The sequence below is a fragment of the Myodes glareolus genome, chromosome 26 (assembly GCF_982192425.1).
Source record: "Myodes glareolus chromosome 26, mMyoGla1.1, whole genome shotgun sequence".
In the NCBI taxonomy this organism is placed as follows: Eukaryota; Metazoa; Chordata; class Mammalia; order Rodentia; family Cricetidae; genus Myodes; species Myodes glareolus.
In genome coordinates, this window is record NC_142051.1 from 34885246 (window position 1) to 34899990 (window position 14745).

Sequence of the window (14745 nt, forward strand, 5' to 3'; positions counted from 1 at the left end):
ACCGCGCTGGGGGAACCCGGGGCGAGCTAGGGGCTATGGTGGCAGCCGCGGCGACCGCGGCAGGCGGCTCAGCTTTGTTATGAATAGATGAAAGAGGCCACCTACACAGTAACCCAAATTACGAGACCTCCCTCCTCCCGATCTCACCGAATCAAGAGGGGAGGGGAGATGGGCGTGGAGGGAGGGCGGGCGAGAGGCGGAGGGCGGAGGAGGAAGAGGATGAGGAAGGGGCCAGTTGCATCCCACTTTCACAATGGGAAAGTGAAACGCACAAGCGCACCCAACCTCTCCAGCCCTCCCCGCCGCCTCGCTCCCCTCCGCCCGTCCCCTCCCTTCCCCTCCGCGCCTCCCCGCGAGCGCCCGCGCCGCACAGAGGAACTCTCCGGCGAAGGCGGGCGAGGAGGAAGCGGCTCCGGAGCGCGCAGGGCTTGCCGCCGCGGCACAGGCTGCCGGAGCGAGCCCGCCGCGCGCCGTCCTCCCTGCACTCCTTCCCGGCCGAGCCGCGGGGATGGGGCGGCCGCGGGAGCCCGAGCGCGCGCAGGAGCCGCCGCCGCCGCCGCCGCCCGCGTCTCCGTCGCCGCGCGCCTGAGCCGCCTGAACTGCCGCGCGCCCTGCCCGGGGGCGGCCCCCCTAGCCCCATGGAGGTCTCCCGGAGGAAGGCGCCACCGCGCCCCCCGTGCCCCGCCGCACCGCTGCCCCTGATCGCCTATCTGCTGGCGCTGTCGGCGCCCGCCCGGGGCGCGGACGAGCCGGTGTGGCGATCCGAGCAAGCCATCGGAGCCATCGCGGCGAGCCGGGCGGACGGCGTGTTTGTGGCGAGCGGCAGCTGCCTGGACCAGCTGGACTACAGCCTGAAGCACAGGCTCTCCCGCCTGTACCGGGACCAAGCAGGCAACTGCACCGAGCCCGTCTCGTTGGCGCCCCCCGCGCGGCCCCGGCCCGGGAGCAGCTTCAGCAAGCTGCTGCTGCCCTACCGCGAGGGGGCGACCGGCCTCGAGGGGCTGCTGCTCACCGGCTGGACCTTCGACCGGGGCGCCTGCGAGGTGCGGCCCCTGGGCAACCTGAGCCGCAGCTCCCTGCGCAATGCTACTGAGGTGGTGTCGTGTCACCCGCAGGGCTCGACGGCCGGCGTGGTGTACCGCGCAGGCGGCACTGATCGCTGGTACCTGGCGGTAGCCGCCACCTATGTGTTGCCGGAGCCGGAGACTGCGAACCGCTGCAACCCGGCGGCATCCGATCGAGACACGGCCATCGCGCTCAAGAACACGGAGGAGCGCAGTCTGACCACGCAGGAGCTGGGCCGCCTGAAACTGCGCGGTGGTGCGGGCAGCCTGCACTTCGTGGATGCCTTTCTCTGGAACGGCAGCGTTTACTTCCCCTACTATCCCTACAACTACACGAGTGGAGCTGCCACCGGCTGGCCCAGCATGGCGCGCATCGCACAGAGCACCGAGGTGCTGTTCCAGGGCCAGGCGGCCCTTGACTGCAGCCACGGCCACCCCGACGGCCGCCGCCTGCTACTTTCCTCCAGCCTGGTGGAGGCCATGGACGTCTGGGCCGGCGTGTTTAGCGCGGCCACTGGAGAGGGCCAGGAGAGGCGCTCCCCCACCACCACGGCTCTCTGCCTCTTCAGGATGAGTGAGATCCAGGCGCGCGCTAGGAGCTGCAGCTGGGACTTTCAGGCGACCGAGCACAACTGCGTAAGTCCTGTCCCTGGGCCCAGGAGGAGACTTGGGTTACATTTACCAAGTGTCAGGTTCACACGGCTAGCAGCTCTCCGAGAGACTGCAGGCTTCTCTAAAGCGCAGTCTGAGGTCCCCAAAGAGAAAGTGTAAAAAGGGCGGCTGGGTAGGGGGGAGGATTGGAGGGAGGTTCAAAACTCTAGTGGCTGCCTCTCGTTCCTTTTAGTCCAAATGCGGGCGCTTGTTTGGGACTGAGCTTCCCCACGCCACTTCCAGACCAGAGTCTCAGTAGGCATGTGGGTTTGACCCGTTGGGTCAACAACAGTTACTGATGTCCTCACAGAAAACCTACCAAACCTAAGGACTCGCTGCCACACCCATGCCTTTGTAAAGCTGCCCCCCCCCCGGCTGCAACCCATGTGATGTGGTCGGTAGAGTTGTGACCTGCTCCACACTGGTAAATAATGCTCCGGTGCAAAAGCCACTCGTAGACCGCCCAGCATGACCCAGTGCGAGGGGGCGGGGCTGTGGCTGGCCAAGGGTGACTGTGGTCTCAACCTGGCGGAGAGAACCCGAGGAGGAGGCGGGAGGCCGTTTGCGGATACAAAGCCTCGCCCTGAAGAGAAGAGCCCGGGGAGGTGGAAAGTATCGGGGTGCTCCAGGCAGTTTTTGGGCTGCAGATTCCCAGACTAGATCGCGGGGCTCACTGGCACCACCCTTGGGTTGTGCTTGAAGCAGGCAAAAAGCGCAGCTTTTCCCAGAGCTCATAGGGCAGCCACAGCTTGAAACCTTGAGATTGACAGTTCTTTGACTGCAAAATAAAGCGACAGTTCAAGAGGGGCTAGTTGATGGGGATTATGGAGGCGTTGTACACTTCTGCCGAGGCCCTTGCCCTCCCAAGGCTGCTGGCAAGGAACTCTGCATATGGCTCCGGAGAGGGAAGCCTGCCGAGAGCCTCCCTTAATCACTGGGCAGAATTCAAGGAGCAAAAATTGAGGGCTACAGGTGTTGCCATTGTTATGCGATAAAATGAACCAGAGGAGGAAGGGTGAGAAGTCTTCGCATAGAGAACTGTTGCATGTACCTTTATTGTGTACTAAGGCGCCTGCAACGTTGACTCTGGAGCATATTAGCGTGCGGGCAGAAAGACACTCCCCTCCAGCCCTTTCTCTGCGAAGCACACCTTACCAAATGTTAATCTCATTAATTCAAGGAGGAAAAAAGCTTCCAGTCACTTGCTGCTTCTATGTTGGGGCAAGCACATGTCATCTTTATTTCACTACTAGTATAATTTTAACAGATACATAAAGAGCACACATTGCCCTCTGATGGCTTAGCCTTACAATAAGCATCAAACTTAATATTTAATATCTGCTTTTACGTCTCTTCCTAATCTAATAGCCAAAGTTGGGCAAATCACAGCCTTATTTCTTTTCTGTTAAACGACTTGAAATCCCATCGTCCCCCTGAATTTTTACTTAGCTTCAGGCTTTAGGCACAGTTTGTGGGGTTAATGAGAAGACAGCCCCGAGGCCCACAGCATGGAACCACCATGGTAGTCCGAGCTTTGCCATCTGACAGCTGTGTCGAGGTACAGAGCCAAAATGTTTCTCTTGATTGCGTCTACCTATTGGGTACTGGAGGACTCGGTTCCCTTCCAAGCCCAGCATGCATGCTGAATGCACTCAAAATCCAGTTCTGGCTCAGTCAGGTGTTCCTACTTGCACGGGATGGGGAGGGGCAGGCTTAGTCTAAGAGCTGTTTTTTCCTTCTTCATAGGGGCTCCTGGAAGGGAGCTGCCCCTCGGAAATCAAACGAGGGATAAACACATGCTGCCAAAAATCTGTAATGGAGAAAAAATAAATAATGAAAACAGGTCCCTGTACAGCGTTTCTGGCTGTTGTTATTTATTGAGGACTCCCGGGGCTCTCGGAGCTGTGTGTTCTGAAAGATGGGGTCTCTACCCCCTGAGCTTGTCATCCAAGCTAAATGATATACTCAGGTTCAAACAATAGCATGTCACGGCTGCACAGGTGGGAGTTGGGAGTTTTTTATTTAAGTAAATTCCTTGCTGCATGAGAAAGACTTAATGGGATAGCATTTTAAGAACATTTGAATGAATGTGGGGGGGGGGAAGGTGGTCGTTTTGATGGGAAAAGTGACAATTTTCTAACCAATTAAATAGGCAGATAAGATACTTAATTCAACAAATAGTTGCTCAGTGCCTGCCTGGGCGAGCAGTGAGCTATGCTGGGTGCCACCGATTCTGCCAGCAAAGGGACAATAGCAGGGTTGCAACCCCGTTTAATGGGGGTCACGGGATCAGCGTGGCCTCGGCTGTCACTCACGAGAAATGTTGTCATGCGATTGCATTTCATTTTCAGGTCTTGCATGTGGTTTTGAATGGCATGCTGAATTATAGGCGCCTAAAACAGGAGCTGGACCTGAAACACTCTACAGAGGGAGCCCCAGCAGATAGCAAGGGCTAGCTATTCCTTCCCAGCAAACAGTCCCCCCCCCATGTTTCTTTTCTTTTTTATTTTTCCATCAATGAACACCTCAACGTCTAGATTGGTTTGCCTTCCCCTTCCCCCTCTATTCCCAGCTGGTACCTCTGTTGCCCATCTTCCATCAACTCATGGGAATGATGGAACTGGCCAGGCAATACTTTCCCATCTCCTGGCGCTCTCATCTCTTAACCATTGATTCTCTCGTCCTTGAGGTTTTCCTGCTGAGGATTACTTTCTGAGATGCTTGTGCAATGAGTGATTTACACACAAGGCATTTTCTTTTTCCACCTCGCCACCAAATTTCCATGCGCTTTCGCAGAGATAATCCGTGAACTGTAACCCCCAAGTGCACCCTGATAGCCGGTCTCTGCATTCCTGCTCTATGAGGCCCCTGGTGTGTGTTTGGCTAACACCTCCTGTCCTGGGATAGTTTTATGTTAACTTGACACAAGTTAAAGCCGTCTATCTGAGAGGGGAGACCCTCGGTTGAAAAAAGGCCTCCGTAGGATCGGACTGTAAGCATACAAGCCTGTAGGTCATTTTCTCAATGATTGGTGAAGGGAGGGCAGCCCATTGTGGGTGGGGATACCTCTGGCTGCTAGTCCTGGGTTCTATAAGAAAGCAGGCTGAGCAAGTCAGTGGACAGTCCCCCTCTACGGCCTCTGCATCAGCTCCTGCATCCGGGTTCCTGTCCTGACTTTCTTCAGTGGTGAACAGTGAGGGAAAGGGTGAGTAAATACACCCCTTCCTCAGCATTTGGTCAAGCAATAGAAATCCTAACTGGCACACCTCCCCACAATGCTTCCGTGAGTCCTTCTGTAAGTCTGATTGGTAGGTTCTTCGGCGCACATCGCCTGTCTGCGCTCTATGCGCTACCATACAGTTCGTGAGCTTCGGGCAAGGAACTGGAGGTTGAAACATACAAAGACACACGGACCCCCTAGTCACTGGTAAGAAGCCCTTTATTGAATAGCCCCTTTTTCAGATGAAGAAGCCATGATCAGTAACAAAATAAAAGTCTCCCAGGTTAAACCCAGGCCTCTCGGCATCTATTTCTATATTCTTTTTTGCCGTTGTGGTACTTCTAGAACGTCTCCCTGAAAGTCCCCTAGTTAAGAAGGCAGCAAGTAATTGTCACTGGGACAGCTTCTCCACCTGTGGGTCGTGACCTCTGGGGGGGGGTGTCGAACGGCCCTTTCACAGGGGTAGCATACCTGCATATCGGATATTTACATTACAAATCGTAACAGTAGCAAAATTACAGTTATGAAGAAAAATGAAAATAATTTTACGGCTGGGAGTCCCCACAACGTGAGGAACTATATTAAAGGGTCACAGCATTAGGAAGGTTGAGAACAATTGTTATAAGCAGTCATATGAGTTACCGAACATATCAGTAGTCACAGTGTGCTATATGGAATGTAGCTTATCACCTTTCCTGACAAAGGACAGTCAACCCAATGCCTGCGTTGAGTATGGGACCTGTTATTTAAGTAATTTAAAACCCATTGCTTTAGCCTCTACACCAGCAATTCCCAACCTGTGGGTTGCGACCCCTTTGAGGGTCACATATCAGATGTTAACACTGCAATTTGTAACAGTAGCAAAATTACAGTGATGAAGTAGCAACGAAATAGTTTTGTGGCGGTGGCGGGGGTCACCACAAGTGAGGAACTCTGTATTAAAGGGTCACAGCCCTAGGAAGGTTGAGAACCATTGGTCTAGGATGTAGCTTTGAGAATAAAGCATGCCTTCTGGGGACAGTATTTGCCACCAGTCTTGGGCTGTACTCTAAAATGTCACATGGTTTGCTTTCTTCATTATGTTCCATAACTTACCTGTGTTTAGATTAATATAGCAGCGAACGTTTTTAATTATGTGCATTAATTTATGAAGTTAATTTCACTTCCTCTCTGTCTCTGAACTCCTACTACTTTTGGCATACCAATGCGTGGAAATGTTTGTGTTCGAGTCTAGATTTGTTTGACTGCCGTAGTTGGGTCTTGGAGTTGCCTGTGGATTAAATACAACTGTTACCCCTCTGTAGAGGGTGTTGTATTTTCTCATAATTTGGCTCAAACAGCTGACCCTTCTAGTTCTTTCTACCTGTCGCAGGTGGCTATGCCCCTTTCTTCCGTATTCACGTAATTCTAAATCCTGATACAATTCAACTGTCATGCAGGTAATCACAACATGATTTCATAGTCTCTGCCAGCAACAGTCAAGACACATGTTGCTACTGTGTGTAGTAGTGATGTCCCAATTCTACTTTTCGGTATGACCCGCTGACCTCAAAATGCAGTCTTCCTGTGATGTTTATCGCCCTTCCGGTCCCTGGGACGATTCTGTCTAGCCCTCTTTGTTTTCTGTAGACGAGATGGTGAATTTTGCCTTCTTACACACATCTGACATGCAAGGGTGGATTCAAAGGGACAAATGTAATGACAGAATCCACTTAGAATGAGGGAGAAGGCAATCACAGCTACTATCTCCCGAGTAGTTTTCGTGGCAGGGTTTGTGCAAAGCAATTTACATGCCTTATTTTCTGTTGATTCTCTGTCACCCTATGAGGCAAGGACTACAGTTATTATGGTGATTAGAGATGAGAAAATTGAAGGCCAGAGTGCTTTGGTTAAGTTCCTAGCTTGCAGATAGCAAAGGATTTAGCATGTATGTGGTCTGGGTCTGGGCCCTGGGTTTTTATCGATTGCTGTGGGTACTCAGTCCCTACAGACACTGGGTCCTGGTGTCCATCCTGTCCTACGTGGAGCAAGCAAAGCTCAATCGCCATAAGGTCAGCTGTTGGGTGATCTACGGCAGAGCGGAGAATCCTTGGCTGTGAACAGAGTTTCTGAGTTTACAGTTATTGCCAGTGGAAGGGCTGTCTGGTGCCAGGTGTGGTTTCTCAGCCATTAATTTCTAGTTAATGTTGTCCTTGGCACTTGGGCCTGAAAATAACCTTCACAAGTGTTTGCTCTTAAAGCTCTAGTACCTAGAGCTACATCGTTAGAGATGAAGACGTGTCTGTCGAATGATGAGCAAGTGGAGGATCTTGGAGGATCACGTTGGACATGAAATAAATGTATGCTATACTTAACAGCAAGACTTTCCTGGTTCTGGTTGCCATGTTTCCCCTTAAACTTTGTCCTTTACCTAATAACTGCTATATCAAGGATCCCTTCTCTTCAAGTCCTGGGTTAGATGGTATTCTATTTATTTTCTGAATTTTCTCAAAAAATCTCTGTTCATATCAGTAGCCAGACTGCTTGCGTTGCCTGTCAGGGAGATATTGTTGATCATAGAAGCCAGCATGATTGCGATTTCTGTGGCTGATTTAACAACATTTAAATTCTAGAGAGAAGGGCTTCATGTTGTAGGTCGGGGATTCTTTTTGTTGTTGTTTTGCTTTGTTTGGAGACAGGGTTTCTTTGTGTAACAGCCCTGGCTATTCTGGAACTCACTCTGTAGACCAGGTTGGCTTCAAACTCACAGAGATCCACCTACCCCTACCTCCTGAGTGCTGGGATTAAAGGCATGCACCTGGCTTATGTCGGTGATTCTTAAAGTGTGGTGTGTGAACCACCAGTGCCAACATCACCTGGGGATTTGCTAAAAATGTAAATTCTTGGATCCAACATCAGCCTTACTAAATCAGAGACTCTGGAGATGAGTGGAGGGTGCGGCTGGTGTTGAGTAAATTTCCTAAAAGATGAAAATGTTCCATCCTGCCGGAAAGCAACTCAAAATGGCTTCAGGAAGTCCCTGAAACTGAGCAGACTCCCTAAGCCCCTCCCTGCCAATGTAAACAATAAAAACTGAGAGTCCCCTCAGGCAAACAGCACTGCCAAAAAGACCTGAGACCAGACCAACTGCCAGGAAGAAGCAGAAGCCAGAGCTGCCAAGAAGAGGTTTAGACCACAGCCGCTTGGAAATGACACTCTCCAACCTGTTGAGCTGCCTGTAGGCTGTGCAGTGTGCTCCAGGTTCCCAGCTTCGTGAGCTGTCACCCTTGCTGGGGTGGGCTTTGGTGATACAGGGGTCTTTGATACATTCCTGCTCCTGTACATAACCCAGATAAAACTGTTAGTTCACCAAGATGAAATATGGTGGTAACACATACATTGTTCTGTTATGGCCTCCTTATCTGGGGTGAGCAAACGTGTATGACATCTCCCCAGGAAATGGCCTGGTCAATCAGAACAGTGGGCAATGTGTGGGTTTGCTTGTTTGTAGAGTTTATTTATTTCATTTTATGTGTATGGGTGCTTTGTCTGGATGTGTACCTGAGCAGCATATGCATGCAGTGACTCTATAGACCAGAAGAGGGTGTCTGGTCCCCTGGGTCTCGAGTTAACAGATGGTTGTTACCTGCCATGTGGGTGCTGGGAATCTAATGTGGGCTCTTTAGAAAAGCACAGTGCTCTTAACCACTAAGCCATCTTTCTAGCCGGCAACCTGTGTTTTTAATAGGTTTCAAGTGATTTGCATCCATGCTTTAGTAAAAGAAAGTGAATTCCATTGTGTTCTGACTGTGGTGCTTGGGATAGGGATTTCCCCATTTTCAGCCCTTGCATTTTTACCATAAAAAGCCATAAAAAGTAATCACTTAATCCTGTTACTCATTCTCTTTCCTGTTTGCTCAAAGGTGTTACCTAGACAGATTTTTAAAGCCTTAACATTTTGGGGGCTGTATTCCAAATCTCGTAAAACCTGTAGCTTCTCATAACTAGATTTTTCACATTGCGTGACAACAGTTTATTTGCATTTTATCCTAGGATGTGGGAGGATGTCTAGAACCTTCTGAACCATAGCCAATTCCACACATCAGATATGCTCTCCAAGGGTTTTCTTCTGTTCAGTGCCAATCCTGAGGCCTAGTCTAGCTGGGCACAGTTGGTTATAAAGTTGTCCATGCATCAGCTCAAGTAAGGGAACCAGGGATTTCACAGACAGAACCCTTAGGAGTCACATGATAAGCTTGGCCTTAGAGCGGCAGAGAGATAGTGCCTTATAAGAGTTACATGTGCAGACCCCAGAGTCAAGTCAATGAGCCAAAGCTGCCACTTAGCAGATATGCAAACTTGGGCAAATGGTTAGCCTCTCTGTGCCTTGCCCTTTCATTGGTATGTATGGATCCTGCCTAGGGTGCATGGTTCTTGTCTGAATCCATGCATTCATATAGAATGTAGGTAATGCTGTGTATACGTTGACTGTCCCCACCACTGTGATTGGTCGTGGAGACAGGATGATGCCCTGGAATGTGGGGTTAAAGGTGGCCAGGAATTGAAGGCAACTTGAAGGATCTCTGTCTGCAATACATCAGGAAATGACGCATGCTCGTTCTAAGGTTCTAAGGTCCTGTAGTGAACGTGCTAGCTTGCAGGCTGTGTTCCCAAGTAGCTTCGTCTGCTTCCTCAAATAGGTGTCCTTTGCTTTGTCTACCTAAATATGCCTCAGTTTGACCCAGACTATATCTTAATACCTTCTGTTTTGGCTGATAACTGCCACTGGGTCTCTAGGACATTTAATTCAGATCACCAGGAAAGAGATGGAATTGAGCTCAACCCACCTTTTCACACCAGATCGTGAACACTTGTTTAACGTAGGCACCTGCTGCCCTCAGAACAGGTGCAAAGTTTTGATCCAGTCAGAAGGAAGTCAAACACATGATGGTCCCTGCAGGTCCTGAGGAATGAGGGAGAAGACAAACTGACCAACTCTTGATTATAATAGCATGATGTCATATCAAGGTTTCCTGGTGACTGTTCCTTCCTTGGATGTGTATAGGCACATGAAAACTGAGAAGCTTCAGCCGGGTGGTGGTGGTGCACACCTTTAGTCCTCTCGGGGAGATCTCTGTGAGTTCAAGGCCAGCCTGGCTTACAAAGAGTTCCAGGAAAGCCTGGGCTACACAGAGAAACCCTGTCCCAGAAAGCCAAACCATACAGTCAAACAAACAAACAAAAACCCAAATGAAACAAAGCAAATCAAAAACTGAGACGCCTCAAAGCCACTATGGGGACAATTAGTTGGAATCATGGGTCTCATTTATCAGAGCCAGGGGAACAATAGCCATAGGTAGGTAGGTTGGTTGTTTAATTTGATATGCTCACAAATTTTCTTAGTTGTAAGATTCTTTCTTGATATTTTACCAATATTTCAGTTACTGTAGCTGATTCCCCTTTATGAAAAATAACTTTTTCCTCTTGCAGAATGTATTCTGATTACAGTTTCTTCTCCCTCTACCCCTCCCAGTTCCTCCCCTGCTCCCTACACCAGATCCACTCCTCCCTCTACCCCTCCCAGTCCCCCCCGCCCGCTCTCCCACACCAGATCCACCCCTTTCTGTCTCTCATCCAAAGACAAATAGGCTTCTAAGAGATAATCATAAAACAAAATAAAATATAATAAGACAAAACAAAACTAATATATTGGAATAGGACTAAAACAAACAAGAAAAAGAGCCCCCCAAAAGGCACAAGAAACCAACATAGACACAGACTCCTCTCATTGGCAAACTTAGGAATTCAGTAAAAACACTAACCTGGAAGCCATACTATATAATCAAAGGGCATGTAAAGTAAAAACAGAAATATAATATAAAATAAGATTTAAAAAAAGTCATGGCCATTGGGTTTATTTTCTATTGTCCACCTACTGCTGGACTTGCAGCCCAGGGAGACTCCCGTAGAGAAAACTAAATTGTTATTTGAAAGTGGTTATCGGTTGGCAATTGCTTCTGGGTTAGTGTTGGGGAACATCCACTGCTCCTCTCAGCTCTAGGACCCTGCCTTGTGCAGACCCATGCAGGTTCTGTGCATGGTGCCTCAGGCTCTGAGTTCATGTGTGCATCAGTCCTATTGGTTCAGAGGGCCTTGCTTTCTCGGTGTCCCCTTTCTGCCTCCTCTTCTGCAGGCTCTGAGTCCTGAGGGAAGGGGTTTGATGGGAACCCCCTGTTTGGGGGCTGAGTGTTTCAACAGGAGCTCTGGGTTTTGGGTTCATTCCTCTACTCAATTATTGCTTGTAATGGTTTTCTCAGAGAAATTAGTTGTTAGGGACCTTGGTGCTAATCCTAGCCCCAAAGCCCTGCTGTTACGCGGAGTTCATCAAACTTTTTTTTTGGTGAAGAGCCAGGTTGTCAAGATTTTAGTCATTGCAAATGACTCTCAATCTCTTAATTATGATTAATCTCTTAATCATAGCTACTGACCTCACATTGTCCTGTGACAATTGCTACGTCAATAAATCCTAGAGTTAGGTCCCTGTGAGATGTTATGAACACTGAAACCTGAACTCCTAAGTTTTACTTGTCATGAGTTATTCTCCCCCCGCAAAAAAAAAATGTTTTCAAATCATTTAAAAATGTAAGAACTATTCATAGTTCCTGGGTCATTCAAAATACAGGCCAGATGTGGCTCACTAGTGGTGGCTTGCCAGCTGACGCTCTCCTGGAGAGCAAGCCTTCTCTGAAAGGTCAGCTACTCACTCTTGGAGTATCATGGCGGAAAGAGGCTTGGAAACCATAGGGACGGGTGCCAGTCACCCTCAGCATAGGAGGGCCCAGAAGGCCGCAGAGCAGGCACCTGACGCTAGAGCGGTGTCTTGACGCTTAGCAAAGAAGGCGCAGAAGGGAGCTTTGGAGAGCATTCAGCTTGGATGCGAGTGAGATGTTGAGTGGGTTTCTGAGCCGCAAGCCACTCACCCAGGCTGGGGAGTGTCCAGAAATAAGTGTGCAGGGCCAGATGGCGAAGGATTTAATGAGACAGGCAAAGGTGGATAGATCTACCCCGATGGCCGCTTTCGGACTTTCCAAACCTTGCTTTTTAAAATAAACACTTGCCCAGAAGCTCCATATGTTCAGAAGAACAGCGGGTCCTCTTTGACCTGCTGCTCCGGGAGAGAGCTTTGCCAAGTTCAGGGGTGCTAGGTGAAGCAGGTTGCAAAGTCTCTAGATCCTAGGGCTTGACCCCGCCCCACCACGCACACACCTGTGTCATCTCAGGAATTTCTGCTGAGCTGGGTGAGAAGACCAGGATGGAGGCTGCAAGAAGCAGAAAGTGGTTTAGAAGCTTACCGAACCCCAGTGTGGTCGAAAAAGAACACTCAAGATAACATGGGTAAAGCAGCCGATTACATGAAGAGCCATTGGTTCAGATCAGTTATCTTGACTTTATATACAGGGGTCAGCAGCGTGTGAAACCGCTTCTGTCGACCGTAAATAGGGAAGACAATAAATGTGTAACAAATAGGTATTTTTACACTAAAATAGCTAAAACTTAAGCAGCCATCATATAGCATTGCTCTGAACACGTATTCAGTATTTTCCCCTTTAATCCTTACCATAATTTGACAAAGTAAGGAATGTTGCCGCTCCCAGTTTGCAGATGAGGGGGGTCCGGTGATACTTTGTTAAGTCTCTCTCTCTCTCTCTCTCTCTCTCTCTCTCTCTCTCTCTCTCTCTCTCTCTCTCTGTGTGTGTGTGTGTGTGTGTGTGTGTAGAGGGGAGAAAAAACAGATGTGTGTGTGGGGGAAGGTGAGTTAGGGAAAGTTCAAATAAGACTCCTTAAGAGCTCCCCTAGCCATAGCTGGGTGTGCGCTTTGCCGACAGACCTGAGTGCAAGTGCTCATGGGAAGATGACTTGGTCAGTGGAGAGAGCAAACCATGAGGGTGGCTGAGGGTGGGAGGAAGTGAGGGGAGTCTGTAGAAGGAAGCTGCAGCCCACCCAACAGAACCCCTAGGCTGTGGGAAGAGATTAGATTTTCTTCTCAAAGCCTAGGAGAGCTTTTGAAGGGAAGTGAAATGATTGGATTTGAATTCCTAAGTAATGGCTGGCCTGTGGGGAACGGCTGGCCCTGTGGAAGCAGGGAAGCCTGCGGGATGCTCTTACAGTATTGCTGGGACAGAAATAACGATGCCGCTTCCGGTCAAGAGTGGAGACAGGGAGGACGCAGATGGATTCTTACTTATTGTCATGGGCCAGTGATGGGGGGGGGGTGGAGGATAAGGAGGACCCGAACTGAGTTCGACCGTGAGTGTGGAAAGGTGGGTGGGAATGCAATACCTTTTTAAGAAATGGTTTTGAAAACTGTCAGCAGCCCCATTAGAAGATGATTTTAAGTGCTGCTGGTTTCTGGATACCTTTGGGACATGCAGAAAGAACGATGAAACAGGCATCGGCAATACAATTTAGGAAGTGGAACCTGCTCCTCCCTAAAACCTGGAATGTGCCAGGCTCTGTTTGGCCCACTCAGTCCTGTTGGGACTGCGTGCACCCTGAGGGAAAGAATGGAAGTTGATTTGGCTCAGGGTCCTGGAGGCTGGGAAATCTGTTGGCACGGTCCTGGCATCTAGAGATGACCTTCTTGTCACATCATGTTTTTTTCTTTTTTTCTTTTTCTTTTTTGACAGGATCTCTCTGTAGCTTTGGAGCCTGTCCTGGAACTAGCTCTTGTAGACCAGGCTGGCCTCGAACTCAGAGATCTGCCTGCCTCTGCCTTCCAAGTGCTGGGATTAAAGGCGTGTGCCACCACCGCCTGGCTTCTTGGCACATCTCAACACAGGGGGTGACATGGCGAGAAAAAGAAGTGCATCTCAGATATCTGTAGAAAGTCACTAATGCCTTCCTTTTGTAGAAAAGATTTATTTTCATTTTGTTGGTGTTTGTGAGTTGCCTGCATGTAGGGCTGTGTACCATGTGTGTGCAATGTCTGTGGAGGCCAGAAGAGGGCATCAGATCCCCTGAACCTGGAATTACTGATTATTGTGAGCTGCTGGGTGGGAACTAGTTTGTGAACCTAGTTCTCCTGCAAGAGCCCTTTTTCCAGTGCCATCTAATCTTAATGACCTCTGAAGGGTCCCACCTTCAAATACTAATCGTGTGTGGATGTGGGGAGTCTGTTCTAACCGATGGATTTTTTGGGGGATGCATTCCAGCCACAGCAAGGGGAGTGGCCTGGCTAGTTTAATCGCCTTTTCTGCAAGGCTACCTAACACACACAGTGAGTGAGCCTTTGGTAAGGGGCTGTGAACTGCTGAGAAAGAAAGGTGTCTTCATCCTAGTGGAGAAGACGGTAGTGGCAGCATTGAGAGATAAAGGCTTCCAAGATGTGCTGATGCTGGGGCTGTGTCTACAGGAATAGGAGAAGCCAGGCAGTGTGAAGGGAAAGGGTGTTTCTGGGGACTTCCTGCTCAGTAAGGCGGAATTCCTTGTCGGAGCCTCCCTACCCCCAACCTGGTTGAAGAAGCGTGTTATCTAACACACCAGCTGCTCTTCATCATTGCTCATTGGCCTCCCCTGAAGGCTCCTCTCTGCCACAGTGACCCCTTTTAAGAATTGGATTCCAAGTACTGACCCGTGCTTCTCTGAGGCAACAGGATGGGGGGAGGCCTGAAGCAGCTGGCAGCAGCGGGTGTCGCCTTGTGTCAGGACCCCATACTCTGCAATATTTGCTTTTCTTAGCCCTAGCCTTAGTCCTGTGCGGCGGGCCTCTGATGAAACCCATAGCTCCTAAGCCTATTTTTAATGCATCAAATAATTTGGGCTGCCAAATAC

At 49.7% G+C, this 14745-nt stretch overlaps 1 protein-coding gene across 2 annotated transcripts in view; it reads left to right on the forward strand.

The window, feature by feature from the left end:
• The first annotated feature begins 623 nt into the window (after window positions 1–623).
• Window positions 624–14745, forward strand: part of Plxnc1 (plexin C1) — a 151708-nt gene continuing 137586 nt past the window's right edge. For both annotated transcript variants that reach the window (XM_048418318.3, XM_085683337.2), the window contains exon 1: window positions 624–1700. In XM_048418318.3, coding sequence (XP_048274275.3) covers window positions 639–1700 — 1062 coding nt within the window. In that variant the 5' untranslated portion in view covers window positions 624–638. The remainder of the gene's footprint in view (window positions 1701–14745) is intronic.